Genomic DNA, 26156 nt, shown 5'->3' on the forward strand with positions numbered 1-26156 from the left:
GAGTGAGGACCACTATCTACCAAACTTGGGGGTAGGGCATGATTGCGCGTAACAGTTCGAACATGGAAATGAATCGTCTGGATAGAGGTCTTGTTTGCGAGACCATGCATATTAACATGAACAGGGTATAGATTAGGAGCAGACGTTATTGGGTGAATACATAGTATGGAATATTCAGTTTATATTTGAGCAACTTATCCTGGCTGCTGAACAGGCGAGGTTGGTGATCTGTCGTTAAACAACGGTACATGGGCCTAGGTGCTCGTGTCTCATCGTCAATGATTATGGAATGGGACAGATTTGGATACTCGTAAGCGAGTACGTTTTGATGGTTATACATCTGCTGAATGCCTCGTTACTCATTTGGGTAACAAGATGCGATAGGACTTAGGTCCGTCAAGATTTTTGACCGATGTACATCCTGAAGTGGATTGTGCATTATGTACGGCGTACCCCGTATGCATAATAACGTCGTTATGCACTGCCACATTTCGTGCCACCAAACACATGTCGTCTTACTCAGGCTCTCCGCTGTGATCCTCGGGATGCCTGTACAAACAACTTTTTTATTGCTAGACATCACTAGCTACACTTTTGTCCCATGTAGGCTGCAGTCTTTCATTTCCCTTCACTGACGCACTCTCGCTACTACAGCTGTCATTCTCTGTCTCTTCCTTATATTCTGACAACAGACGCACCCTCAATCTACTCATACCATCGTCTACCGAAAAAATGCTCCACCACCACCAGGGCCGCCCCTGAACTCACTCTCCATCAATCTCCCCTCCGCCACTCATTCTTGACTGTAGATCAATCAATATTAAATCATTGCAGCAATTTTTGCCTGCATGATTGCCTCCCATCCAGCCGTCAGCCAGTCACTCACCTCTCACGTCCGCTTGCACCATACCACAACGCACCGACCACCATGCGTCGCAGCCTTGTAATATTCCTCGTCATCGCCGGTGCAACCCTTATCTTCCTCCTCCACGCCGTGTCCACCCTCCTCGCACTCCTGATCGAAGATGCCTCGGGCGATGCCATCGCGGCGGCAGAAATCCCCTCCCCGAACTCCACCCTTCCAGACACACGTCCGCGGCTGATCCCCAAGATCATCCACCAAACCTACAAGAACGAAACCATCCCGGAGCGCTGGAAAGCCGCGCAGCAGTCATGCATCGACCTGCACCCGGACTACGAATACATGATGTGGACGGACGCCAAGTCGGAGGCGTTCATCGAGAAGGAATACGCCTGGTTCCTGCCCACGTTCACGGGTTACAAGCACCCGATCCAGCGCGCCGACGCAATCCGCTACTTCGTGCTCGCGCATCACGGCGGCGTCTACATCGACCTGGACGACGGATGCAAGCGGCGCCTGGACCCCCTGCTGTCCTATAACGCCTGGCTGCGCCGCACCGTGCCCACGGGCATCAGCAACGACGCCATGGGCTCCGTCCCGCAGCACCCCTTCTTCCTCCGCATCATCCAGTCCCTCCAGGGCGCCGACCGCGCCTGGGTCCTCCCCTACATCACCATCATGGCGTCGACGGGGCCTTTGTTCCTCTCGGTGATCTGGAAGAACTGGATCGACGAGCATAGCCATCTCGACCAGGACACCTGGCCGGGCCGCGTCCGTGTCCTCATGCCCGACGAGTATACCAAGCACCCGTGGAGTTTCTTCAACACGTTCAAGGGCGATAGCTGGCACGGCAAGGACGCGCAGTTCATCTTCTGGATGGGCAAGAATTGGCTGCTGCTCGTTGTGGTCGGCACGGCCGTCGGGTTGACGCTTATTTTCCTCGTCTGGTCGCTCTACTCGCGCGTCTTGAGTCTCTCGGCCTCCAGGCGCCGGGGTGGAAGTCCGCGGTCGAGTCCACGTGTCGGTGCCTACCGGTTTCCAGGTGCCTCGCGAGTGCCGCTGTGGATGAGGTGGGGCGGTGGTTTGAAGAAAAAGTACAGTTACGAATTGGTGGAGCAGCATGACGCCTGATGAGGGCACCCCATGTCCCGCTATTGCTTGCAATCGTGAATGAGTGTATATCTTCTCGGTCTAAGGAAAATTTGGTCCATTTCTGCCCCTGCTTTGAGCGACGGCGCTACGGTGACTGGGATTGCTATATGGTGTGGTTCGAGGACCCAATGAAACAAAGGAGAGTGACGACCCAAGCTGTCACTTGGAGATTTTAGACCTGCATATATACATATCTTGTAATAAGACTATTTCTTCTTGTTGTTGCTATTTGCCGACAGACATGTGATGGTCATGTTCGAAGATTTAAATCGCCATATAATGTCTCCTCCTTTACGGCATATCCGACACGGTTGGATCATTCATATAATGGTCTGCGCAGCTTTTATTGACAGCACGACATCAATGGTGAGACCGTATGTGGTTCTTTAACGCGAGTTGATATCCGGCGAGAGGAAAGCACGGAGTAGCTCAGCTGGCTCTTCTCGTGCCAATCGTCCGACACCTCTGTTCGACGCAGCCATGAGAGAGGACCGACTCTCATATATTGATAGATCTCCAGCTCAGTTTCGTCAGTAAACAACGTCAACCATTACCCGTATGCCTAGCTGGTTTCGTCCACTTGGTCGACCAAGTCTCCTCAATGCAGAGCCTTGGCTGTTGGGTTCGGGTTTTATGAGGAGGCATTTCCAACCGGGGCTCTTGCAAGACTATTGCTTGCTGTAACTTGTCAAAGCAACGGAAAGCTAGCACAGAGCTTTGGACGATCCATGAAGACCAGAGCCAAAACCGCTGTTTGACTGGTTGCTCTCCAAGCATGATTCTCTCGTGTAGCTGCAGGGTAGATATCCCACTGTTGTTTCGGGCTCGAGGGCAAGGTATGACGAGACCAACGGCACTTGCCTGTGAAAGACCATGTGTTTGCTGTGGATTGGAGATTCCGGACCAAACGTATTGCCGAACGCTCAATCCTCACTCTTGCTTCTCTCGAGATTTCTCACTTTATCAACTATACCGCCCGGTGAAGAAGGGGAAGTCGCTGCTCCTGCTGCAAGCCTCTCCCTATTCTCCACCATGGCACGAATTTCCGCCTCCTCACTCCACGCCCGCCTCGACCTCTCCAGCGCTCGGTTGCGCCTGCGCACGCTATCGTTGAATTCGCTGACTCGCTTCTCTGCAAATATACACCCGCCCAGAATCATGGACGAAATCTGGATGAAGACTTTGAACTGGATCGTGAGCCTGCGGTAGACCGGGTGTCGCGCGTTGAGCAGTAGGTGTGCGAGAAAGGAGATGGATCCGAAGCGGACGGCACCGCTGGCAAAGCCTTGTCCCGCGATGGTGGAGAGGGCTTCGGGAGGTGCGATGTCTTTGATTGTTGATGGCGGTGGCATTTTGGAGGCCGGTATGTATGTATGTGAAGATGTCGTCAAGAATTGAAGTCGAGATTGACCTCTTCCTGGTCTGCAATGAAATGATGTCTGAGGAGCAGAGGTAGGAGTACCTGAATGCGTAGCTTCAACAACAGCTATGAAAATGTGCTCATGCAAAAGCCTCGTGTGCTCACACCAAAGCTCCACTCCCCGGAGTCGGCGAGGTGATGTTTGATGACGTTGAGACTCATGCCACTGCCATTCAACAGGCTTCTCCAAAGTATCCTTTCTCCAATTAATTGCTCGGAGCAATAAAGTTCCGAAGTTGAAAGTGCACTCCAGCGGCTCAACCTCGGCTTGATTTTTTAATTCTTCGCAAACTCGAATGTGCCCGCCAGAGTGATCTAGACAACACCGCAAGACGGTGCATATCAAATTCACAACTCATTCTCAAACAATTATTTTTCCAATAGACCTAGACGTTTGAAACAGCTTCCGCAATGGCGCCGAAACCTCCCGGCTCTAAGACAGCCACAAAAGTGAACAACAAAAACCCCAAAGCCCGCAAATCCGCCACTTCGGGCCCATCAACCATCGGCAAATCCAAAGTCCGCCGCCCAACCAAACAAGTCAAGACAAAACCCACCGCCGCCTCGCAATCCGCCGCCCGCGCCGCCTACAAGAAGAAGCAGAGAGTCTACACGGACAAGGAGTTAAACCTCCCCACGCTGAACATGATCACACCCGCGGGCGTAACACAGCCGACGCGAGGCAAGAAGAAGGGAAAGGTGTTCATCGACGACCGGGAGTCGATGATGACGATCCTGGCGCTGGTGAATGCGCAGAAAGAAGGCCAGATTGAGAGTAGGATCATGCGGGAAAGGCAGTTGGAGGAGGTTCGGGAGGCGAGGAGGAAAGAGGCCGAGAAGAGAAAGGAGGGGAAGCGCGAGATTCTCGAGGGCAAGATGGCCGAGGTCAAGAGAAAGAAGGGCCCCAAGGGACCTGCTGGTCGTGGCCATGGGGATGCTAAAAGAGGTGGTGCGGAGGGTGAGGAGGCCACTGACGAAAGTTCTGGTAAGAGGAAACCACAAAATGCAGCGAAGTCGAAGAAGAGGGTTTCATTTGCTTGAAATCACACTCAAGTGGCAGGGAGGACCGAATCTGTGGGGCAACATCGGTCTATGCTCTAAGTCTATTGCATCTGTCTAAGCTGCGGGTCTATGTGTATTGCACACATCGCTCTATGCGGTGGGGACATGCAATTTTCTCCTCATTGGCTCGAAGACCGGTTTCAGCGGCTCACGCTTGGGTCTCGAGATCCGACCTTCGAGGTCGATAGCATCAAGACCCGGAGGCAGAGAAAAGGAGTCAAGATCCATTTCCCGAACCAATTTCTGGAAGTATGCAGTGGTCTGAGAGATGCGCCAGAAGGTTCAGCGAGTTGCAAAGCGTCAAGGGTAAGGGAAAGCATGGCAGGCAACAAGTAAACACGATGGAGAACTCGGGGTTACATACCACTTTTGCAAACCATCTGGATCCTCCGAGTTCATACCATGCCAAGTGGCCACCACTCTCCGTTGTGCAGAGTACGCCATATGGGGTTTCTTGAACCTCGTTTCGCGGCAACGCCTCTCCTGCAGTTACCTGGGTAGGACGAGTCAATATCGGGCCATGGATGCGCCTTGAGTCAAGGCCAGCCGACTCACTGGGTCATCCTCCGCGTGGAGAGCGAGGAATGGAATTCTTGTGGCGAGTAACGAGTCCACGGAAGATGCGTCTCGGTAGTAGGCGCCCTCGGTAGGGTAACCCCATGTCGGACCTTGAACGTGTCTATGAAGCGTCAGTGTATCTCCTAGTAAAGGTGATATTGAGAGAAGCCATAAGGCATACCGGTCAAATTCATATAGATGTTTGCAGCTTCGCACAACATCAACATCAATCTTGGGGTTTTTTACGATCTGGTCGACATGACTATTTGAACAAAAGGGTCAGTGCCATGATGTGCGTTAGAAAAGGGATGTCTCACCTTTCGAAGAGTGCCTTCATGCTCGCGCCGAGGGCTTTGGAATACACGTTTCGCTTGAACCATGTTCTCTGCAAGGCCAAGTTACTTGCCTGTAGGTCCCACGGACTCGACATGATAAAGGCAGCCTTGAAAACACAGTCACTGCCTTCCTCCGCGATATACTAGATAGCCCAAGAGAACCGAATCAGTGATGAGTTCACACCACTGAAGGCAGAACGGATGACTTACGTTAGTGATGATATTGGCTCCCAATGAAAATCCTATGCCGAAAAGTGGGCGATTGGGAAAGGTCTTCTTCAACCATCGCACCGTCTGCTTGATATCCCAGGTAGCACGGGCATTGTACAGAACACTGGTGGTGATTTTGCTATTTGAACAGCCTCTCGAGTTCACCACGCAGGCTTCCCACCCTCCATCTCCCACCAAGGGTTCAAGGACATGTCGGATATAGATTTCATGAGAGCCGCCCTTCAGTCCATGCAGCATGACCAGCATGGGTCGGGTGTCGAGAGATCCTATGTTTGCAAACTCCTGGTCCGTATAGTATGTCGTTCGTGGTGGTAATGCCGGATCATTGCCTTTGTATGGAGCAGTGACGAAGTCCACGGAGAATTGCCCGGTGTAGGTGGGATCCTCATTTTGAAATATGTGGCGCCTGTAGTAGATTGGAATATGCTCCTTCTTAAACACGGTCCAGATAGTTTGGAGATGCCCATTGAACAATAATGGGTTGAGTCGACATATTGGAACGACGGATTTGCAAAACTCGGCAAACGATGTACTCTGGCCATCATTCAGCTTGACATTCAACGTCGTTTGAGCATGATAGTATTTTCGTTTGGAAATGCCTAATATCCGCCCTGGAGACATTGAAAACAGTGTGCTTAAGAATGTAGCAGATACAAGAGTGGTGATAATGGGGTGTTCTTCAGCGTACTGGAAAAGCACATGGAAAGTGTCGATAGCCATTTCTATTGTGCCCAACGTTTAAGCTCTAGGCCTCCATGGAGATGTAGTGCTACTACAATCTCACGTTAAATACATAGGTAGGTATTCATATTTTGATACCTTTGAACATTGTAACTGAAAATCGACATGTCATCAGAAAGTCCGAGGTACTTCCTGGTTAGTTAGTTAGTCGGCACTAACGCGTTGGACTGGTCGTAAATGTAACTCAAACCAGATGAAAGGCTTGCCGGGGGCAACATTAGTAGACGCTACCAGCGGGCCGGCCCTTAGACCATGTTAACCACTTAACCCTGGAATTGAACCTCCTCCATCCTCACTCAACCTGAAGGCGGAATACTGTCTCTTCGCCTTGTGTCACTGATTCATTATCTCAGTCCATCTTAAGATCCATGGGCTGGGTAGGAGGCTCTCCGACACCACAAAAATAAACGATTGCACCAGAAGAACTATGCTTGTGCTCGACGCGTCTAGGGGCTTTAGGTTTCAGGATTTTGGCGTCAGCAACCAACATCACCGTGCTTGCGCAAACTGAGAAAGATCGTCTAGATGGGTGTGGGTACGTTTTACAATTTGCAGTAAAAGTCAAGTAAGGAAGACGGATCGGAGACGCAGCGTCATTGATAAAGACAGTGTCCGCAAAATTGTGATCGCGTCTGGCAGAAGACTGGGAAGGAACGACAGGCAGTCAAGCCGAAGTGCGTTGCGTGCCTTCCGTGGCTGCTGTCGCCACCATGGATCCCAATTTTCCCATGAACGTGAATTCCAATATGGACTATTTCTACGACGACAATCTCAATCTGAATTATCCTCAAGTCCAGGTCTCTCATCCACCCCAATTTCAGTATCAGTCCCAACCTCAGATTTCGACCCAGCCTTACCACCACCAACGCCAGCAACAACAACGCGAGCCTATCCCTAATCTCCAACATCAATTGTCCTACCAGAATCAACCTCGACCACCACGCCCTCCAAGCCTTCAGCCTTTCTCGACCACTCAATACCCTCAGCAGCAGCCTTATGTTCAATCGCTGCCGCAGAGTTATCCTCAGTATTATCAAAATCAAACCCAGCCCTCTCGCAACGACTTCGCCCAATTTCAACAACCTTTGTATCAACAGCCGTCCTTAAACTCACATACAGATCCACGCCATCCTCAGCGGCATACTCATCACTCCCAACAGATTGTGACCCCACAAGCTCAGCGAGCACCGCAACATATTCAGCAACATCATCAGCCACCGCCTCCTGTCCAAGTCCCTATTCAACCGCCAGTGCCGCCTCCACACCACAAGAACCAGCCATCACGATCACCCGCTCAGCCGAATTCCGAGATTGTCATACCTACTCAGAAACACCGATCCCCATCCATTCAGTCACACTCATCCTTCCAACAGCCTATTCACCCTCAATCTTCAACGCGTCGTGAGCGCGAGGTCGAAAGACAGCTCTCATCAGCGAAGCAATCTCGTCCTCAAGAGCCACAGCATTCCCCAAAGTTGAAACAAGAATATGTTATTAAACCTCAATCGATAAGCAGTCAGCCCCTTAACACTACAGTCTCGCTTGAAGAGATACAGAAGAAACCGCCTAGGCCACCTCTAGCAGCGATATCTGACCAAACACAGAGCGCAACGCCTCAGAGCAAGAATGGTGTCTTACAAGCTGTCGTGATCAATACCACCCCCAAACAGCCCGTCATGAAACCCCCGGAATCTCAGCCCGACTACCTTGAGCCTGAATATCCCACTCTGCTATGTGCTCTTGCAGAGGACTACCTGGACATGGCACGAAAGCTGCCTGAGGTAACCGATGAATATCAGGAGCTAGTAGCACTGGCTCTTGGCTGTCTTGAATCGGCTCTTTCAAATCTCAAGCTCCAACCCCTCAAAGAAGCTCAGACCTCCCTTCGATATGCACAAGTTCTCTACGAGGAGACCGAAAATTATGATGAGGCTGAAACGCAACTTAGTAAGGCCATTGAATTGTGTGAGCGTCACAAATTCATCGATATCAAATATGAGCTACAGCTGTTACTGTCAAAAGTGCTATACCAATCGAAACCGAAAGCTGCACTGAGAGATATACAGAGAATGATTGACGACATTGAAGCGTATCGCCATACTGCTTGGCTATATCTGTTTCGATTCCAACACGCCATGTTCTCATTGGCCTCTTCATCACTTGGTGATGTTCACAGTTCCACATCACAGTTATCCAAAATCTCCAATCTCGCTCGCCAAAACTCGGATCCTGTCATGCTCGCCTTCGCTGCTGTGGTTGAATCGTTGCTACACCTTTCCAGTTCCAACCAGGAGGCAATTGTTGCCACCCAGACAACCCTGGCTAAGGCTCGAGCATTACAGCTCAATCCTGACGTTGAAGCCATTCCTCAAATGACTATTATCATGGAATTCATTGATCTTGCAACAAGCATTCAAGAGGGGAATATTGTCCAGACAGAGCAAAAGCGCAAAATTGTGCAGAATGTTCTCTACGAAGCAATCGGCCATAATAACTGGCGTGACGATGGTTTTATCTATCTCCCCATCTCCAAACGCTCCTTGGCAGGCGTTCAAGTCTCAACGAACGGGCACATATTCGAGAAAAATGGAAAACATTTTATGGGCTTTTTATGGTTATTGAAAGAAGAAGCTGAAGCCTTGGGTTTCCTATTCAGCGCTGACAGCGCCGCTCATAAAAATGGCCACGATGGGAAGGCCGAAAAATATGCGAAAACTGGTCTTGCCCTTGTACGAGGCTGGCAACGACCTGGAATCGCTGAGAACTACGAACAATCGGATCGTGCATTCATCGGAAATAATCTGCTGGAAGCCCAGTTCCTCTTTCTAATCGCTTTCATGCAGTGCTCAATGGGCAAATGGGAGAGGGCTGAACGGGTTATTGCTGAGCTGTCTCGGATATCGGAAAGCCTTGGTGTTAACTTCCCATCCAGCATGGTGTCTGGTATGCTCTATCTGAGGGGCGTCATCCTACAGGGTATGGGCGACACAACAGCTGCATTGACAGTCTATCAGTCAGATACTCTCAGACTGGTTCTACAGCATACTACCCCTACTCAAGGGCTCAAAACTCACCAGAAGATCTCGCATGCCTACTACACAGACTCTGATGCCACTAAAAACTTCCGTCTACTTGCAGCCATGAATTCTGCATTCATTATCCAAAATCCACAGCACCCACAGCATCATCAACTTTCAGTGCTCCTGAGCAACATAAGACCAGTTGCAGAGAATTCTGCAAACAAATACATACAGGCTCACTATTCGCTTATGAAATCCATCTTGTCTACCACTACCTTGACCGTCAAGCAATTCCTAAAAAGTGCCATGGATGCTGGAAAAGCAACAGGAAGCACGATGACCACTGCACTTGCTTTGATATACATGCAACAAAAGATGTTCCGAGGAACTGTGGATGAGCAAGCATTGAAGTGCGCGAAAGCAGCAAGCCACCAAACTAGAAGGTGGGGTGAGCCTATGTGGATCCACGTGGCTGCTGGACTAGAGGCAGAGGCTCTTGAGATCAATGGCTTCCCAGCAGAAGCAGCGAAGAAGGAAACTGAGGCGGAGTCACTGTGGGATGAGTTGCCCGAACGTGTCAAGAATGGTGGGTGAGGGTTTTTATAACGATCTGTCAAATCAATGAGGGAGATGTTTACAGCGACCTGTGTATTTCCAGCATGGCGTCAAAATAGCGAATGCAATTATGCTTTCGTGGGGCAGGACCGGACCATGGCGATGATTTGACAGCGACTGGAAATTGACAGCAATCATGGTTAGTCACTAAGCACAACGCGAGCAATGTTTACAACAGTCATTGCAACAGTCATTGAGCTATATAGCTATTTAGCTAGACGCATCTAACGGCTGACAGTAGACGCAAAACGCTGAATGCATTAGTTGATTCAACCACGGCATTAACATTACTCAGGTAGTCAAACGACCTAGGTATGTTGCCTGGTGTCGCTTCTCATAATCCTATCTCGCCTTTACTTACGTATGAACGTACGCGAAATAGTAAAGGGCAATGGATAAGTGTTCTTCTGAAACTTGTCCTTGGGCGCGAGTCTCCTGTAGATCGAATACCGAGGAGTTTCATTCAATGTATTCTGCAGACCTAGACGCACACATACCTACCTAGGTAGCGACACACATGTGTGGAGAGTTGAGGTTGTGTACTCGTCACTTGAGCCCATACCCGAGCTCGAAATCCGATGCTCAATTGAGCAGAGTGTAGATACACATACATATACAGATCAGGTTATTGGCCCTTGAGTCAGGTAACATGGAAAATACCTGATCAACGCATTCGGCTCTTTTCGTGTAACAAATGTTGAACCTAGAAGAGCACGTCGTGTGGACGCCTCTTGAGCTGGGTTCTACCCCAGTAAAGCTCCATTACCGCCTGCCCCCTTTAATCATTATTCAGCACGTTCGAGGTTATCAATGTCGTTATCATCATGAGATCGATTTCGTCCAAGATCTGTGGTCAGATTTTGTGGACAAAACACGGGGCCTAGTCAACCAACCAAGCTTTCCGTCGTTGGTGGGACATTCACAGTCGACTTTTTGGGCATATCCTTCACCTGATAAATCCTAGTGCCGCCTCCACGGAGTAAATCACTGAAAACACTTTCGTCAATGGGTGATTCGCTCCCCAGATCACTACTGTCACTAAGAGAAGTGTTCTTCATGGCATCATCAATCTGCGCATCAAGTAGGTCCAACGCCGAAGGATGCTTTGATTGGTTCTTCGTTGAAAGAGGTGCTTGCTGCGTTGGTGGAGTGGGGTAGGTAAGTTGCTCAGGCTGAGGAGTGGACTCGCTGGCAGCTTCGGTAACAGTCGACACTGTACTGCCTTTGCGAATCAGCTGCTCTTCAACTTTCTCTTGGGTCTTTTGATCAATGGTTTCATCAACAACACCAGGAGCCTGTCGCTTGCCAGATTGCCATTCCCGAATCAACCTTGAGACGTCGACCTGCATTTTGAGTTGCTCAAGCTTCTGTTCCAGGGATTGGAGAATGGCCATTTCATTCATTTGCCAAGCACGAATAGCCTCATCGCCTACTTTTGGAGCGTTGTTGAGGAACTCTGTGATTTGAACGAGGTTATGGGGTTGGGCGACTCCCTTGAGGCGACTGTCGTCAACTAGCACGGTGTTTGTTTGGTCCCATCTGTTTCCTCTGCCAGCCGATTTCTGGATGGCCTTATCTGACCAGATTTTGTCCAGCTTCTTGTAGACTTGCACTTTGCCCAGGTATTGTTCCTGGTTGAGGTCCAACTTATCCCTCGCCCAGATACCTGCCAATTGGGCTCGCTGCTTAGGATGAAACAGATTATTGACGATGATGGCTACGTTTTCTGGTCGAGCAGAGGAGTATACCATGACAGTGTGATTGGCAAAGAGATAATCGAGTAGCTGAGTGACCCCTGGCCGGAGTTTGAACGCTCGTGGGTTAGTGCGAGTATTTGGTCTGACTAGGAGAGTACCATTCAGATCAAGGATGACCAAAAGTTTCTTGGGTGAGTCAATGACCTCCGGCGCTTGTCCAGCTCTTTTGAGATAGCTGCTTGCCGCTGCAGGGCGCTTGGGAGGTGTCACTTTAGGAGGAGACCAGGTCCGACGTGCTTTTGGAGGAAGTGATGAGGGGACGAGAGTATTTGACGCGGCGAGTTGAGTGAAACCTGACTCTATCGAGGGAATCGGCTGATCACGAGAATGCGGGAGGCTTTGCCCAGATGCACCAGTGGCTGGGATGAAATGCTGTGATTGTCGATTCTGGCTGCGTAGAGAATATCTCGGTACAGCAGCCTGATGTAGGTCGCGAATCTGATGTACAGCCTGTCGTTCACGAGCACCGTTTGACACTCTGTATGGCTTGTCAACTCGATATGAAGGGTATCGAGCGTAATTATGAACTAACCTGAGAGGCTGATACGGGGTAAAGGCAGGAGCGTTGACGTTCATGGCCGATCGCGTAGGGTTTGAGCCCAAAATTTGATACGGTTGTGTCATAATGGACGACTGAAGGCTGTGGCCATCGTTTCGATATGATCTCCAAGAATCCACTGTTTTATAGATGTTAATCCTGTCCTCGTTTTCATAATCATAATAACCATTATATTCACCTTGGTGTCTTTGTTCTGGTTGATCAGAGTAGATTGTAATAGAGGCAGGACCGTAGAATGGCTGGCCTTGCAAAGAATGATTCTGAGGGATGTTGGGATTGTTCTGTGATGGATTACCCTCGTGTCGTCCTCCGGCTCTGCGACGATTTCGAGGCATGGTGATGAGCGACGGAGACGATCCAAGAAGGAAACCCAATGATGAGAGATGGCGTTGCCACTGATAAAGGCTGTTAGTCTGGGTGACAACGAAGAAGACAGAGATAGGATAAAGAAAGTGAAGCCGACTTTTTGTGGCGATCCGCAAATCCAAGAACGTGAAGTGTCCAGGATGGGTATGGTGAATGCAATGAATTGGACGCAAGGTCCACTGTCACTGTAACAGAGACAGCACGCAGTTAGACGAACAGTAGACTCGCGGCAAGGCTTTACAAATAAGAGGACTCAATGTTTATCCACAGGAAATAAAATGAGGTTCTCCTACGAGTACTGCAGCCTGTCCGCGAGCAGCCGATATCAGACTGGGTCACATGACCGGGGGCGCAAGAAATCGTCCATCGCTGATTAATTTTCTGGGGAGTAAACTAGCCTGATATGGTAAGGCCACTTCCTCCTTCGCCGACGTCATGTCTCTGAGAAAAAAAGTTCAGAAGACAACGCTTACCATAGGACTCGATATCCCGAACTACGATAATGGCTGCACCCCGCTCGTTGGATCGCCCTGTCCAACTACACAAAGATATCTCCGATGAAGAGGATGAGGTAGATGATCTAGACGAATCTGCCCCCGAAGATGACACTCCTGAAGACGAAGCCTCCGGCTCTGAGGATTCTGATTCAGATGGACAATCAGAGGGTTCCTCAGCAGCCGACTCGGTCGTCAATGAGGAACCATCCTTGAACGAAATCAGCTTCGGTGCATTGGTCAAAGCTCAGGAGTCCTTTCATCCCAATCCTCGAAAGCGGAAGCTAGCCGATACTCATCAGCCAGAGTCTTCGGGAAATCATGCAAACCAACAGGATGACTTTTTTGACACTCGCAAAAGGTCCAAGGAGGCTCCTGTTCAAGCGACAAAACGTTCATCCAAACACGCTCCGGCTGTCGAATCTGCCAGAAAACCTGTTTCGAGGAAACGTGCCGTCTTCGACGCCTCGGCCGCATTGAAGTTCCGAGATCCACGGTTCGACCCAACGGTCATGTCTGCAAACCGGGACAGGAATGCAGTTGACAGAGCGAACAAAAACTACTCTTTCCTATCGGCATACCAAGCGTCCGAGATTTTAGAGCTGAAATCTCAGATCAAGAAGTCCAAGGATCCGGAAGCGGTAGCTAAGTTGAAGCGCCAAGTCATGTCCATGGAAGCCAATGCTCGAAATGCCGAGATCAGGCAGAAGGAAAATGAGATCAGAAGCAAGCACAAGCAACAAGAGAAGGCTGCTCTGAGCGCTGGCCAGAAATCCAAGCCGTACTACTTGAAGGATGCAGAGGTCAAGAAGTTGATCAACGAAGAAAGACTACAGAGCATGGGCAAGCAGGCTCGTGAGAAGGCTGAAAAGCGGAAGATCAAGAGAGAAAAGGGTAAAGACGCAAGGGACATGCCTAGAGCAAGACGAGACAGGTGAAGAAATATGTCTCCTTGTTAAATCAGATTTATATGAAGCATTATTCCTCCAAATCCATATCGACCACAAGCTTGCCACCAACTCCCTTGTGGTAATCCTCCACCAATCTATTCAATTGCTCCAGCGGATATGTCCTGATTTTGGCACGGACATTGTTCTTGGCTGCAAAATCGACCATTGCCTGCAATTGGTGATTCCTCCCGGTCAGGACGCCTACGAGGCGGATGTGTCGAAAGACCAGGTCACCAGGCTTAAAGCGCCACCCATCTTTCGGAAAACTTACGGCGACACACGTCCCGTGGTTCTTGAGTACGCCCATGCCGAAGTCGAATGCTGCTTGCGACTCTGGGAGGATGAGAACAGCGTCGACACCCACCTCACCTTCACGACCAGAAGCAGCCTCACCAAAAATCTTTCGCTTGACAGCATCCACAGAATCACTCAACGCGTTCACCACCGTGACCTGTTTCCCGTCCTCACCCAGATCCGAAATCACCTCGTTCAACATCTCCATTGCTGGCGTTGTATCCACCGCGACAACTTTCCATCCTAGCTTTGCCGCAAATTGCACGCCCAAGTGGCCCAGCCCACCACCCGCGCCGATAATGGCGACATACTTCCCGTCCACTCCAGCATCCCCAGAAGGAGACTTGATATCTTGGGCCGCCGTTTCGAGCGCATTCCATATCGTGACCCCTGCACACATGAGCGGCGCAACCTCGACGGCCCTCAATTCACCCTGTTCAGGCACCCTAGCGACCTGGCGCACATCCGCAAGACAGAATTCCTGAAACCCACCGTCCTTGGTCAATCCCAGATTGCCCGCCCGGGGACACCATACACCATACCCCTCCAAATCGCCTCCATTGTCCGTACACTCGGCGCAATCCCCACACGGCCCATACGCCCTGCCCGGGACGCCCACGAGATCGCCCTTCTTAATCCCCTTGGTCTGTGCAACCTTCTCGGCCTCGGGACCCAGCGCTTCAACGGTCCCAGAGAACTCGTGCGATCCGATCCGTGGGAGGCCCTGCTGCATCTGGCCCGACGCGAAGACGGCATCGGTGTGGCAGTATGAAGCGGCTTTGACGCGGATCAGCACGTCATGGCCTTGAGGGGTTCTCGGCGTGGGGTGTGAAGAGGTAAATGTGTATGGTTGGTTGAATGCTTCGAGGACTTGAGCCCGCATCGCGACTGGGGTCCCGGATCGGCCCTGTGTCGCGGGTACCCTCTGAGTCTGCTGGTCGTAGATGGATCGAGCTGTCGCAAGGCGGCCACGGCCACGGACGCAAGCTACGAGTATTCGCCCTCCTGGGATTTGCTGGGAAGAGCGGGTGATTCCAGGGGTGGTTATCGTGGTACCAAGAATAGCACTAATCGAAAACAATCGTGATCTCGATTCCAGTAGCAGTAAACACGGCAGCTTGGTCCGAGTGACCGTTCAGTCGTCCACCCCGAGGCAAGTGTCTAAGGAGTACGGATGATATGATGTGAGATAGCCTCGAGTAAGAGACAGGATTGTTCTCCAAATCAGGTTCCAAGTCCCGAGCAGTCCAACTAACGACTCTGGCGCTACAAAGAGGGACGAACCAGTGTTTGTTGAAGACTTAAGATGGATGAATTCTGAAGGAGATCTGAAGTTATCTGAATAAAACAACAAAATCTCCAAATATTGTTCAGAGGAACCTCATCAGATTAGACTCGCCAGTTTGCCCCATCCATAACAACTGCCATACCTCTCGTGCAGTGGGCTACCCCAACTTTTTGGCTCCAACGGTGCTTCGAGTACATTACTCCACCAGTTCAGTCCGAGACCAGCTGCCACGAGGAAGCATGTTGGAGAAATTCGAGGAGGGCATATCCTTGTACCAAATGCCCTTTCTTAATGTCAAGCTGAGAGCTCCTACTCCTCGACGTAGTTGGGTCGCATTGGTTCACGCACGTCATTTGGTAGGGGAACAGGATTTGAGTACCCAGGAGATGCTTTCCAGTTTTGTAATCCCATCCCCACTCCTGCCTACTCCCAAAGCAGTGGAAATCGTTATGTAGAAGATACCTATAGAAGCCTTCACACGCCACGCATCAATCCAAACACATCAGATCAAATATGGCTCATAGCTCCAAGACCTTTAATTCCAAATTCACCCTTGAGTGATCCCTCTTCCGAAGCCCGGAGGTCGTCAAGTCTCTTCATCTCTTGTGGTATTATATTACGAGTCCCCGTCCACCCAGTCCTTTCATTCATCTTTGTCATTAGTGTGCTGCCCTCTGAGAATCCTTCATCAGGAATGAAATGGAACCTTGCAGACAAAAGCCTGAATGCCTTGGCCCGACAAGATTCCCCGAAGCGTCAAAACACTCGCAAAACGTTCAGAACATCACTGTCCCATCGGAGAAAAACTCGTTCGAAATAGGAGAGTCATTGCGCCGCGTTACGCCAATCCTTGTCGTCAAATGAAGAGGAATGTAGAAGAGAATATGAAAGTGCATCGATAACATCAAGAGTGGAAAAGATCCCACGCTCGCGAGCACAGGGACAGGAATTCCTCCTTTTTCGCCCTTTGTGTAGCTGGACTATCGCGTCCTTCACCAAAAGGCCCACTATACCGAACTCGTTCTCGTCCAGAGCCCAAAGGAGGGCTAGAGCCTTCATACTCGTTCCGACTTCGTCTTCGGCTGGTTGAAATGCTGGCCGGTTGGTATTTACTGGGAGTTAAGTTGTCCTTTCGTCCCGGGTGTGGGGATGGAGGTGTGGGAGGCTGATGGCCACCGTAGTGCACGATCTTGGGCAACAGTTCCTCACGGCCGCCAGTCATGTCATGTACAGCTTCCTCTGCAGACCTGTACTCTCTAGCTCGATCCATAGCCGCCTGATGTTGAGACATGGGGTGTGCTGTCTGAGGGGGAAACCCAGGAGACGGAAGAGGGGGGCCATGAGACTGTGAAGGGGTTGAATTCGCATGCAGAAATGGGGGTCGACTAGGACCTGGGTTGAGCTCACTTGCACCAAAGACGTCACTGATCGGAGGCAATCTGTTGCTTGTTTGGATGGCAGGCACGTGGTGGATCTGGGAATTTTGTGAGAGGTTGGACGGTTGATTGATAATCTGTCTCGAGGGAGGGGCGGCGTCTCTTCCAGTGAAAGTTTGGTTTAATGGTGCAGATTGAATGACTCGCTCGTTGGCAAAACGCTCTGCAGCTGGTGGAACAATTGACAAGCCTGGCGGAGGGCGCTTCTTCGAGCTGTTGCCAGTGGTTTTGGGCCCACCAGTCGACTCTTCTGAAGGCTTACCTGGATCCGAAGGGTCGCCTCGTGCGGATTTGAGTAATCTGGCCTGAATGATTGATCTCTGTTGATCTCGCACCGATATACTTCTTTCTAATTGTTCCCGCATGGCCGGGTCTTGAGTTTGGAACCCGGGTGAAAGGCAGGCCAGTCCGACATCGTGGAGGACTAAACCACCTCCCGCCGTCATTGGAGTTGCCGATGGCCGAGAGTTGATTCCATTTGATAGTGAGCTAGTGTTGGTGTTCAAGTCCAGCTTCTTCGGTCGGTGGCGCGTGCTGGCTTGAAGGGAAGGAGAAGCGGGAGGCTCTTTCTTGACAATTATCTTGGGATGGCCCGCACTTCCACGGCTATCAAAGGAATGAGTTCAAGGCTTATATAACGATGGGCATTTGCAAGGATCACTTACGATTTTGGGGATCGTTTCCCATCTGATGGCGTTCTCTCGTGGGGATTGAAACCAGTGCTGAATTCCGTGGCCGATTGCCTTTCGACTGATCGCTCTTTGGATGAGATCGAACTCAAGGGAGCCAGTGGGGGGTAGCTGCGAGGGCTCGGATTATGGTCAAGCGGCGGCAGTGAAGCAACCACTGGAGGTGCTACAGCTGTAGACATGGTGAAGCTCCAAATCCGAGTATGCGGAGCAAGTGAGAGAATGATTCAACAGCAGTGTGGTCCACCGAAAAGTCCAGTTCTTTCTCCAAGCCTCGACTCAGTCGAGTTTTGAGGATTCAGCGTGGTGTCAAGTTCGAAGGTGAGGAACGGCAAAGCTGCTAAACGAATGACCTCGCGATGGGTAAGGCGTGAGGAAAAGGTGTGCGATTTGGCGACGTGGTTGCCCGGTGCAGGTGAGTAGCAAGTCGGAGTGAGGAAGGATGGGCAAAAGACGATTTGAGGCAAGCGGTACAGAGATTCTACAAGAAAAAGCAGAATAAGATAGGCAAGCAACGAGCGGCTAGGTCGTGTTTGAATAAACAGGCCTCGTAGATTGGTCGAAGTGGAGGTGGGAGGAGGTGGAGGGTGATGGCACAAAGAAAGAGATGTGAGAGAATCAGGTGGAGGGAGGAGAAATGTTGCAGTTGCAGGTGCGGCTGCGGTTGCGGTTGCAGATGCAGATGCCAGTGCCAGACCAGTGGCAGTGGTGTGTGTCAGGTCACTAGCTACCACTTAGGTGGGTGGGAGGGCCAAAGACTGAGTGGCTACAGAGGCAGGGGACCAGAAACGAGAGGAGCACCCGGGTTGGGAAACCAAGACAGAATCCGATTCAGACTCAGACTCAGGCTCAGACACTGCAAAAGATCGGGTCATGGCAGCGCGCACGACTCGCCCAACCGAGTGGAAAAGACAGATGCCCACTCCTAAAATCCAGGGCACCCAGGGCCATCTGCCCCCCATGCTTTCGGCAACGGTAGGGGTTTGTCAGGCCTGGGCAAACTAAAGTTTTTCAGCCTGAGGCATTCGGGCCTCAGGAGTGAAGCCTAATTATATCCGTACTTTAACGAACAGTGGTTTGATTTCCCTCGTACCCCGGTTCCTGGTCTCGAGGAGCACCAAGTCCGAGCTAGTAAATCGCGATGACCAGCATTCCTGACAATTTGGCCGTAATATCCACGTTTTGAATCTCGTTAGTAACTTCAATAGTTACGCAGAGCCGAACAGCCAACACGCGAGCCTGGCCTGGAGATACGAATAGATCTCTGAGAGTCTACTCGTCAGGTGGTGGCGATGGTGATGGCGAATTGTGGAAAAGTCCCTTGACCCCTTCAGCCCGGACCTCCTGCATCGACTTGGCTGCTGGCCCGTTGCTACTCGCGCACGGTGCGGCAGAAGGTGTTTCATCTGCCCCCCAAGGCTGCGTCAATCCCCCCCGGCTTGTTTGATCGCCTAACTGATTTCTGCTGTGACGCAAAGCACGCGCACCACCGGTGTACAGAGTATTTGTGGAAGATCAACAATGTTAGATTCCCAGTCGCCTAGAGGAAACGCTGAGTGATCACTGCTCATTATCCTCGGATTCACGCGGGAGGACAAGATGTTCAGCCTCTCATCGATGGTTAGTCACGAGTCATGAGTAAATTGTAACGATTTGGGGCCTCATCATGACCAACCGACGTTAGTGTGAAGACGTGCAGGTGACCTAAATCGAGATTCGATTGGAGGACAAGGGCGAAGGAAAGAAATCCCAGAATCGCACATTGTTCAGGCGCTGGAAGCGAGGTACTCATATCTTGGACTTGCCTGGATAGGCGATCCATCCGCTCCCCCTCTTCCTCGAGAGAGCCTAGAGTCTCTTCCTATGCCCGCAAGTCAGGGTGTCAACGACGCCCACGTAATCCTCTCTGGTGATGCGAAGACCACTTAAATCTTGCTGCGTACCTATCAAGATGTGCTCGTATCTACCCCGAGTGCTGCACGAGTACCCGTACTGTGAGAGCATTGATGATTGTTGCTGAAACAAGACTAGTCATTTCTTGTGTTTCCGCCCACTGGCCACTGGCCACTGTTGGAAGGAGAATCCAAACAGCGAAACTGAGACTTTGTCATACTTTGAAACACAAACAAACTCGGTAGATTTCTGCTCAAATGGAGATCCATCTATCCGTATCGACTGGTCTCTTACTCTTGAGTCTGAATCCTCGTGAGGTCCGTCAGTCGATCTCGTCGCCGAAAGCAGACAGGCTTCTTCAAATGATCGGTCTCACATCTCGCTAGTTTCAAGTCAAGGGCACCAATGGGCGATTCGGCACACCACGAGGCAGCCCAATTGTGGTGTGCAGATGGGCAATTCCAGTGGCGCGTTGAAACGCCGTCTAGGCCAGAGTCAGTTAGCATCCATTTCTTCCGGGTGATAGCGTATCCCTCATTTATTGCCTCCGAGTCAGGCTCGCCTAATCCAGCTTGCCACTTTGAATGGCACCTTCCTAGCCAGACGCGCTTCGAAGGGTCGCGTGGACGGGCGTGGGGCGTGGGGCGTGGATCGTGGACCGTGGTCGATAGGGCATCACGTCCGGGCGCTCAGACTCGGTACCTCCCTAAAGGACGATGGCTTCATTTAACCACGTTCAATGACATGCCTACCGAGTACCTCGTAACCGCTGCAGAAAAGACCCTTTATCCTCGCGAGCATTTTGCATCTGACGCCATCGCTGGTCTTGTCCTGCTGAAATCAGAAACCCTAATTCTCCATGGTGAAATTGTGTGCAACATACGGATATTAGCTGACAGGAGACTTAACACCTCAAGTTCCCCGTTCTCATCCACAGCGTACACCCCAACGAATTGTTTAGATGATTGCTACCAAGACCTCTCATCTCATCTGCTTCAATTGTTTGATGCAGTTTCACCCAACTGTTGCCTCCTCCGTGTTTACGTTGGCCTGCAAGAGCTTCTGACCAAACTTAACCTCAGACATGATCGACCTCCGTTGTTTGAACAACTATTCCAGGCTCATGAATACCAATCAACTTCCAGGAGATCGTCATCTCCGTGCTCATGACACAAACAATCTCAGGAGTCAGACCGTGGTCTTCGACTATCTGCACTTTGGCGAACGATCTTCTGGAGCTCATCGAACAACAGGTTCTGCTGACGAAAACGTGTACCTTGGATCTCCTTGCTCTCCCCTGATCAGCATTGTCATGTCGCGTTTTCAGCGGCAATGGCTTGAGCCTTTGCTTTATCAAAGTTGATCCACTAAACACTCCTCCCATCTCCGTCGACGATGCACTGCACTCTGGAAGTTGCTCGCTACTTCTCACAAAACACAGTATGAATTTGGCAATCGACCTATCGTTACAAAATGTTGTAATTTTCGCTCTTCGACTTAGCATTTCGTGGATGGGTGGCCGCCATCCACATCTGGCGTTGTTCGTGCTTCGACCCTGACACAGCCGTACGAGTAGGATGGATATTTGGTCGTAAACGGCGCTAATCCACATCAGATCCTATATAACGTAGCCCTCTAGATCTCAACAACTCCCTCCCCATATGAACATTTCTCATGGTGCGTATCTAAAGCCTTCCACACCCTCCAATGCAGGTCTTTTACCTTCGTTGGCGAGACGGTTCTCTCGTTTCAAGTACATGCTAAACCCAAATGTTGCAATCGAATACACCATCTGCATGGCAATCGTGGCCCACATCCCCGGAAGATATTGCTTAAAAGAAACAGTCAGCAGGAACCCTAGAATTCTGGTGAAACCTGTAAGGAAAAAGGACTAACTCACCGGTGCATCTTGGCTTCTGAAGATGGTACTGCCTGTGATACCACCGGCAGCACCCACGCTGATCATGGCCGCAGCGACCACCCCTTTCTTTCTCACGTCGGCAGTCTGGCTCTGCCCGTAAGCCAGCGTACCCGGAACGTTTGCCTGTGTGCCAAAAATGGCGAGATAGAGGCCGAAATACCGAACGCCAGGGGGCTTGCAGTACAAGATAATGAGCAGTCCGACGATGGCGGTGACGGACTGACCGCACAGGATCGGCCAACGAATCCGGTACTTGTCGCTCACCCACGCCATCGTCAACGACATGATAATGGCAAAGACGTATGGGGGTGAAGCGAGAATTTGCGAGAGAGCGTATGAGAAACCCATTCCCTGTCGCAGTATGATGGGCTTGAAATATGCCAGAGAGTACACTGAAGAAGCCGACACGAAGTATTGTAAGGAATAGATGATGAGCTTCCAGTCGAGCAACATCTTCATACTTTCCTTCAGTGTCGGTTCCACATGTGCTCGCGCCTTCTTGTCCGTCAGAAGCCTCGCATTAGCGATATGCTTTTCACGATCGTTCAGAAATTTGGCCTTCTCGGGGAATTCGACCAAAAATCGCGGGGCTACCATGCCTGCCACAACGGTGACAATGCCCTCTATTATGAAGATCCACCTCCACCCCTGCCGATAGATACCATCTCCGACCCGAATCAGTGACAAGGCATAGGCAAAGATAGGTCCAAAGCCGGAGGACAGCAGAGAAGCCATGTAGAATAACGAGACCCTGCGAGCAGTCTCGAACTGCTTGTACCAGGAGCCGATGATGAAAATCGCGCCAGGGAATACTTTGTGGAGTGTCAGCATATACATCATTTGCGCCTCCAGCAAGGACGGTGATAGGACTTACGGCCAGCTTCGAAAACGCCCAGCAGCGCTCTGCACACCGTGAGAGCTTCCCAGCTATGAACGAACCCCATTCCAAGCACACTTAATCCCCAAGCAACGATCAAAAAACTCAACCACCACTGTGCTCCAAGTCTTCTGATGACCAAGTTGCTGGGTATTTCAAAGAGTGCATAACCAATGAAGAAGACCAGTAGCGCAATGGAATACCGGGCTCCCACGGTAAGTTGAAGGTCGGTGCTCATCCCGGCAATATAAGCAGCGCTGATGTTTGTTCTGTCCAGCAGACTCAATCCGAAAACTATGCAGAGCATGGGAAACACCCTCCAGTCTACCTTTTTACTATTCGCAACCGTCAGTTCAGCAAATCTTGCACCCAGCGGATGTCAGAATTCGTGGATCACGAACGCCATTTCCTACCCTGTCGCCCGCCGTGCTCAAAGAATACCGGGTGGAGTATTGACTGAAAGACGTAGCTGAGTGATCCACCAATTCTGATGTCCGCTGGGTGTCTGGGAGATCAAAATCGAAAGCACTTACACCAGGCTCTTCTCTTCTTCATCAGTCCAGTCCTGACCAGGTTCTCGTGGGGAGTTCTCCTCGTCTCGGTTTGAAGATGACACTGATAAAGCGGGATCGCTTTTCTCAATGTGAGTTGAGTCAATAGGCTTCTCTGCCATTGTGGAGGCCTTGACAGGGGATGACATATTGTAGACTTTTCTTGGCTTCAGATTCAGGAAGCAAGGAGTTCCTCGCCTCTGAGAGTATCAAGGGATCGACACTCAACTATCTCGAGAAACGACTTACATCACGCTTTATATACCACGAGATCTCTCGAAAATACCTCGGTAGCTGATCTCGAAAACCATGTTTCTCCTCCTTTCACTCGGGCCAGAATTGCCAGCCCCAGATTAATCCCCAGGTTGACCATCCTCCACATGCATGGGGCAGACAGAGGTACAAATGTGGATATAGATTGACTCTGTCGAGGCAGGCCAAGACGGTTGCAGGACATGGAGTATACTCGGCGCATTGAGTTATGCGTTGGGGAAGGACCCCCCAGGTACGTTGATTGGCTGTTAGGCGGTACCAAGGCTGAACAAGACTGCCAACTCCTGGGCACCTGCAAGACAAGAAGTCCATCTCGAATTCAATGACTCTTGCGTCTGTTCTGCCAGTTTATGTATCTTTTGCCACTAGCCTGACTCGACTATCTATGAGTAGTATACCTACTCAATCCTCGGCTTTGAACTTGGGGACAGCGCCAGGCCTCCCGAGTTCAGCAATGCTGAGCCCTAACGGTTCAGAGCCACGGAACTTCCGACCGACGAATTTCATGTACGCTTTGGATGGTCCGCGTACAATGAAGTGTGGGATAGAGCTGATCAACCATAATCAGTGGTACAAATTACTCGACTATACATGGGGGTGTCCTCCACATCCAACATGCTCTGCGCTTGCAAAAGAAACGACACCGGAACAAGGATCGAGTCATCTATGTGAGACGTCCAACCATGCATAGGCATCCGCCATATCCTGGATCTTGCCGGACCACAGCCGTCTATAACCTCGAAAGCCAGACGAATCAATTCCCAGGCAACACCTGACCACTAAGGAGTCCGAAGCCAACATTGCCAACCCCGTCTTTGGGCTGAATATGGGCAGTGAATTCGACCACATCCCCATCTTCGAGAAAGGTTCGAATTATCTTGCCCCCATTTGACCCACTCGCAACCATTTCATAGGGTTGGGAGTGCTCGAGAAAGCAGCCTAGCTCCTGACGGGTTGGTCCAGACATTGTACCAGTAGCCAGAATGTCGCCTGGTCTTAGTGGGCACCCGCCACGAGTGTGGTGAGCAATCATTTGAGCGAAGGAGAAGACAACGAATTTGGTGTTGCACTCCGCCACTTGGTATCTTTCCGAGTTACCTGGCGAGATATCAGTCAACTGTATCCATTCAACCAAGGCTAAGTCCCTACTCTCGAGCGTTGCTCTGATCGGAATTTCATACGCCGAGTTGACCTCTTTCTGAGTTAAATAGTCAGGAAGCGGACGCTGCTATAAATCAGCACTACCTAACAACTGGCTGCATCGTCGGCATCAACTTACCCCAGCTTCTGTGGGAGGAATGCGAAAAGGCTCAAGGGCTTCGAAAGGGACGATCCATGGGGAGATCGAAGTCGCGAAATTTTTGCAACTGAAAGGAGCGCTGGGTTCATTTTTCTGAAAGTCTCGTGCAGACCAATCATTTAGCATCACGAACCCAAAGATGTGATCCTCTGCACGGTCAACGTCGATGGCGTCTCCCATTTGATTGCCTTGTCCAATAATCGCCGCAAATTCGACCTCAAAGTCGAGTTTTTGACAGAGTGTCGATACCGCTTTCCCATATTCTCGATACTGACCTTTAGGTCTACGCACAGGAGTGCCTGAGACAATGACGGATGAGGAGCGGCCATGGTATGCTGTGGGTGTGTCCCAAAACCCAGGTATCAACCCTGTGATATCCGAACCAGGCTTCAAGAAATCCGCACACTGTGTCGTCCCACTTTGTCAGTTATTTGCTGTCTAGACAACCAGGCATCTTTTTCGCCACTCACATTGTTGGCATGATGGATACCTATGAAGAAGTCCGTGTAATCCCCAACCACCACAGGGAGGTGCATGGAAACACTATCTAACGGGACAAGGCATTTTGTCCGGCGCTCCTGGTTGTCTCGCAGCACATCTCCTAGTTGAGTACTCTCCTCCAATAACTGCTGTAACTTCCTCCTGACCTTTCCATGGACGCTCCTTCCAAGTTCTGCATAAGCATTCAGCGTCGCTTCCTCCAGGGTGGCGACGCTGAAGTCAAGGTCGTCGAACACGTGCTCCTGGGCGAGCACCCTCAGATCTAGAGCATACTCTCCGATGGCAACACCAATTCGTGGACCAGAATCGGCAGTGCTGAAAACCCCATATGGCAAATTTCGTAGCGAGAAATCTGAATCGTCCGCCACGTGCAACCAGGATGCCATTGGAATTGATTGTACTGCTTTGGTTTCGTTGGTCTATTCACAGGGAGGTTCGACAGGGCTGTCTAGCTACACTGACTTTTCAGTACCTATATTGCCAGTCCTGGTTCATTTTTCGAAAGAGCAAGACTTGAAATGCCACAATTGCCTCTACGCTTACCAGAAAACGCTTGCTAAGATGTCGGATCCGATGGAACATTGTTTTCCGGGTAGAGGGTGACTATATTGAAGAAAGGGGCAATATGCATGCATTCCGGGTCTAAAGAATCACCTCTCGTGCAAGCAATCTAAAGAGATCTGCTGCTTAATTGCCATCCATAGTATTGGGGCATCATCCAACGCCTAGCCAATCCCGCTACGGAAACGATCGCTTAGTGGAACGCTGCAAGAATTCGACATCCTTTGCTCCGAGGACACAACACATGAGAATTAACGAGCAAGAGCATAAAAGTGTTACAGCCATAGCAAATCGGGTGCTCCTCTTTGGCCTTTACTACCAAAGCTGCCGGTGAGAGTGAACCATCGATTCAAGGTAGATGGGGAAAGCTTGGTATTCCGCCGGCAAAGTCATCTTCGTAATCTATCGCTGGTTGGCTCGTGTATTCTTTTCCGGACTTCGGCTTGCTCT

At 50.6% G+C, this 26156-nt stretch overlaps 11 protein-coding genes across 11 annotated transcripts; 4 read left to right on the forward strand and 7 right to left on the reverse strand.

Moving 5' to 3' along the window:
- Nucleotides 1-928: 928 nt before the first annotated feature.
- On the forward strand, nucleotides 929-1993 carry LTR84_007992 (uncharacterized protein; the record flags this gene model as incomplete). Its single annotated transcript, XM_064851543.1, has 1 exon — nucleotides 929-1993. One exon carries the CDS (start codon nucleotides 929-931, stop codon nucleotides 1991-1993), a length of 1065 nt encoding a protein of 354 aa, XP_064710546.1.
- A 944-nt stretch (nucleotides 1994-2937) lies between these two features.
- LTR84_007993 (uncharacterized protein) lies at nucleotides 2938-3366 on the reverse strand (the record flags this gene model as incomplete). The annotated part of the gene is made up of 1 exon (XM_064851544.1): nucleotides 2938-3366. The coding sequence occupies one exon, from the start codon at nucleotides 3364-3366 to the stop codon at nucleotides 2938-2940; it is 429 nt and encodes a 142-aa protein (XP_064710547.1).
- Nucleotides 3367-3845: 479 nt separating this feature from the next.
- Nucleotides 3846-4475, forward strand: LTR84_007994 (uncharacterized protein; the record flags this gene model as incomplete). Its single annotated transcript, XM_064851545.1, has 1 exon — nucleotides 3846-4475. One exon carries the CDS (start codon nucleotides 3846-3848, stop codon nucleotides 4473-4475), a length of 630 nt encoding a protein of 209 aa, XP_064710548.1.
- Nucleotides 4476-4586: 111 nt separating this feature from the next.
- On the reverse strand, nucleotides 4587-6340 carry LTR84_007995 (uncharacterized protein; the record flags this gene model as incomplete). Its single annotated transcript, XM_064851546.1, has 6 exons — nucleotides 4587-4757; nucleotides 4861-4989; nucleotides 5052-5175; nucleotides 5236-5316; nucleotides 5372-5532; nucleotides 5600-6340. The coding sequence occupies 6 exons, from the start codon at nucleotides 6338-6340 to the stop codon at nucleotides 4587-4589; spliced, it is 1407 nt and encodes a 468-aa protein (XP_064710549.1).
- A 731-nt stretch (nucleotides 6341-7071) lies between these two features.
- Nucleotides 7072-9975, forward strand: LTR84_007996 (uncharacterized protein; the record flags this gene model as incomplete). The annotated part of the gene is made up of 1 exon (XM_064851547.1): nucleotides 7072-9975. One exon carries the CDS (start codon nucleotides 7072-7074, stop codon nucleotides 9973-9975), a length of 2904 nt encoding a protein of 967 aa, XP_064710550.1.
- Nucleotides 9976-10880: 905 nt separating this feature from the next.
- Nucleotides 10881-12647, reverse strand: LTR84_007997 (uncharacterized protein; the record flags this gene model as incomplete). The annotated part of the gene is made up of 1 exon (XM_064851548.1): nucleotides 10881-12647. The coding sequence occupies one exon, from the start codon at nucleotides 12645-12647 to the stop codon at nucleotides 10881-10883; it is 1767 nt and encodes a 588-aa protein (XP_064710551.1).
- Nucleotides 12648-13180: 533 nt separating this feature from the next.
- Nucleotides 13181-14110, forward strand: LTR84_007998 (uncharacterized protein; the record flags this gene model as incomplete). The annotated part of the gene is made up of 1 exon (XM_064851549.1): nucleotides 13181-14110. The coding sequence occupies one exon, from the start codon at nucleotides 13181-13183 to the stop codon at nucleotides 14108-14110; it is 930 nt and encodes a 309-aa protein (XP_064710552.1).
- A 40-nt stretch (nucleotides 14111-14150) lies between these two features.
- On the reverse strand, nucleotides 14151-15299 carry LTR84_007999 (uncharacterized protein; the record flags this gene model as incomplete). Its single annotated transcript, XM_064851550.1, has 1 exon — nucleotides 14151-15299. The coding sequence occupies one exon, from the start codon at nucleotides 15297-15299 to the stop codon at nucleotides 14151-14153; it is 1149 nt and encodes a 382-aa protein (XP_064710553.1).
- A 1309-nt stretch (nucleotides 15300-16608) lies between these two features.
- Nucleotides 16609-18011, reverse strand: LTR84_008000 (uncharacterized protein; the record flags this gene model as incomplete). The annotated part of the gene is made up of 2 exons (XM_064851551.1): nucleotides 16609-17746; nucleotides 17806-18011. The coding sequence occupies 2 exons, from the start codon at nucleotides 18009-18011 to the stop codon at nucleotides 16609-16611; spliced, it is 1344 nt and encodes a 447-aa protein (XP_064710554.1).
- A 3602-nt stretch (nucleotides 18012-21613) lies between these two features.
- Nucleotides 21614-23220, reverse strand: LTR84_008001 (uncharacterized protein; the record flags this gene model as incomplete). Its single annotated transcript, XM_064851552.1, has 3 exons — nucleotides 21614-22455; nucleotides 22518-22855; nucleotides 23054-23220. 3 exons carry the CDS (start codon nucleotides 23218-23220, stop codon nucleotides 21614-21616), a joined length of 1347 nt encoding a protein of 448 aa, XP_064710555.1.
- An 878-nt stretch (nucleotides 23221-24098) lies between these two features.
- LTR84_008002 (uncharacterized protein) lies at nucleotides 24099-25531 on the reverse strand (the record flags this gene model as incomplete). The annotated part of the gene is made up of 4 exons (XM_064851553.1): nucleotides 24099-24442; nucleotides 24494-24542; nucleotides 24624-25049; nucleotides 25115-25531. The coding sequence occupies 4 exons, from the start codon at nucleotides 25529-25531 to the stop codon at nucleotides 24099-24101; spliced, it is 1236 nt and encodes a 411-aa protein (XP_064710556.1).
- Between the last annotated feature and the right edge of the window lie 625 nt (nucleotides 25532-26156).

The sequence above is a fragment of the Exophiala bonariae genome (genome assembly GCF_035927105.1).
Source record: "Exophiala bonariae strain CCFEE 5792 chromosome Unknown scaffold_3, whole genome shotgun sequence".
NCBI lineage: Eukaryota > Fungi > Ascomycota > Eurotiomycetes > Chaetothyriales > Herpotrichiellaceae > Exophiala > Exophiala bonariae.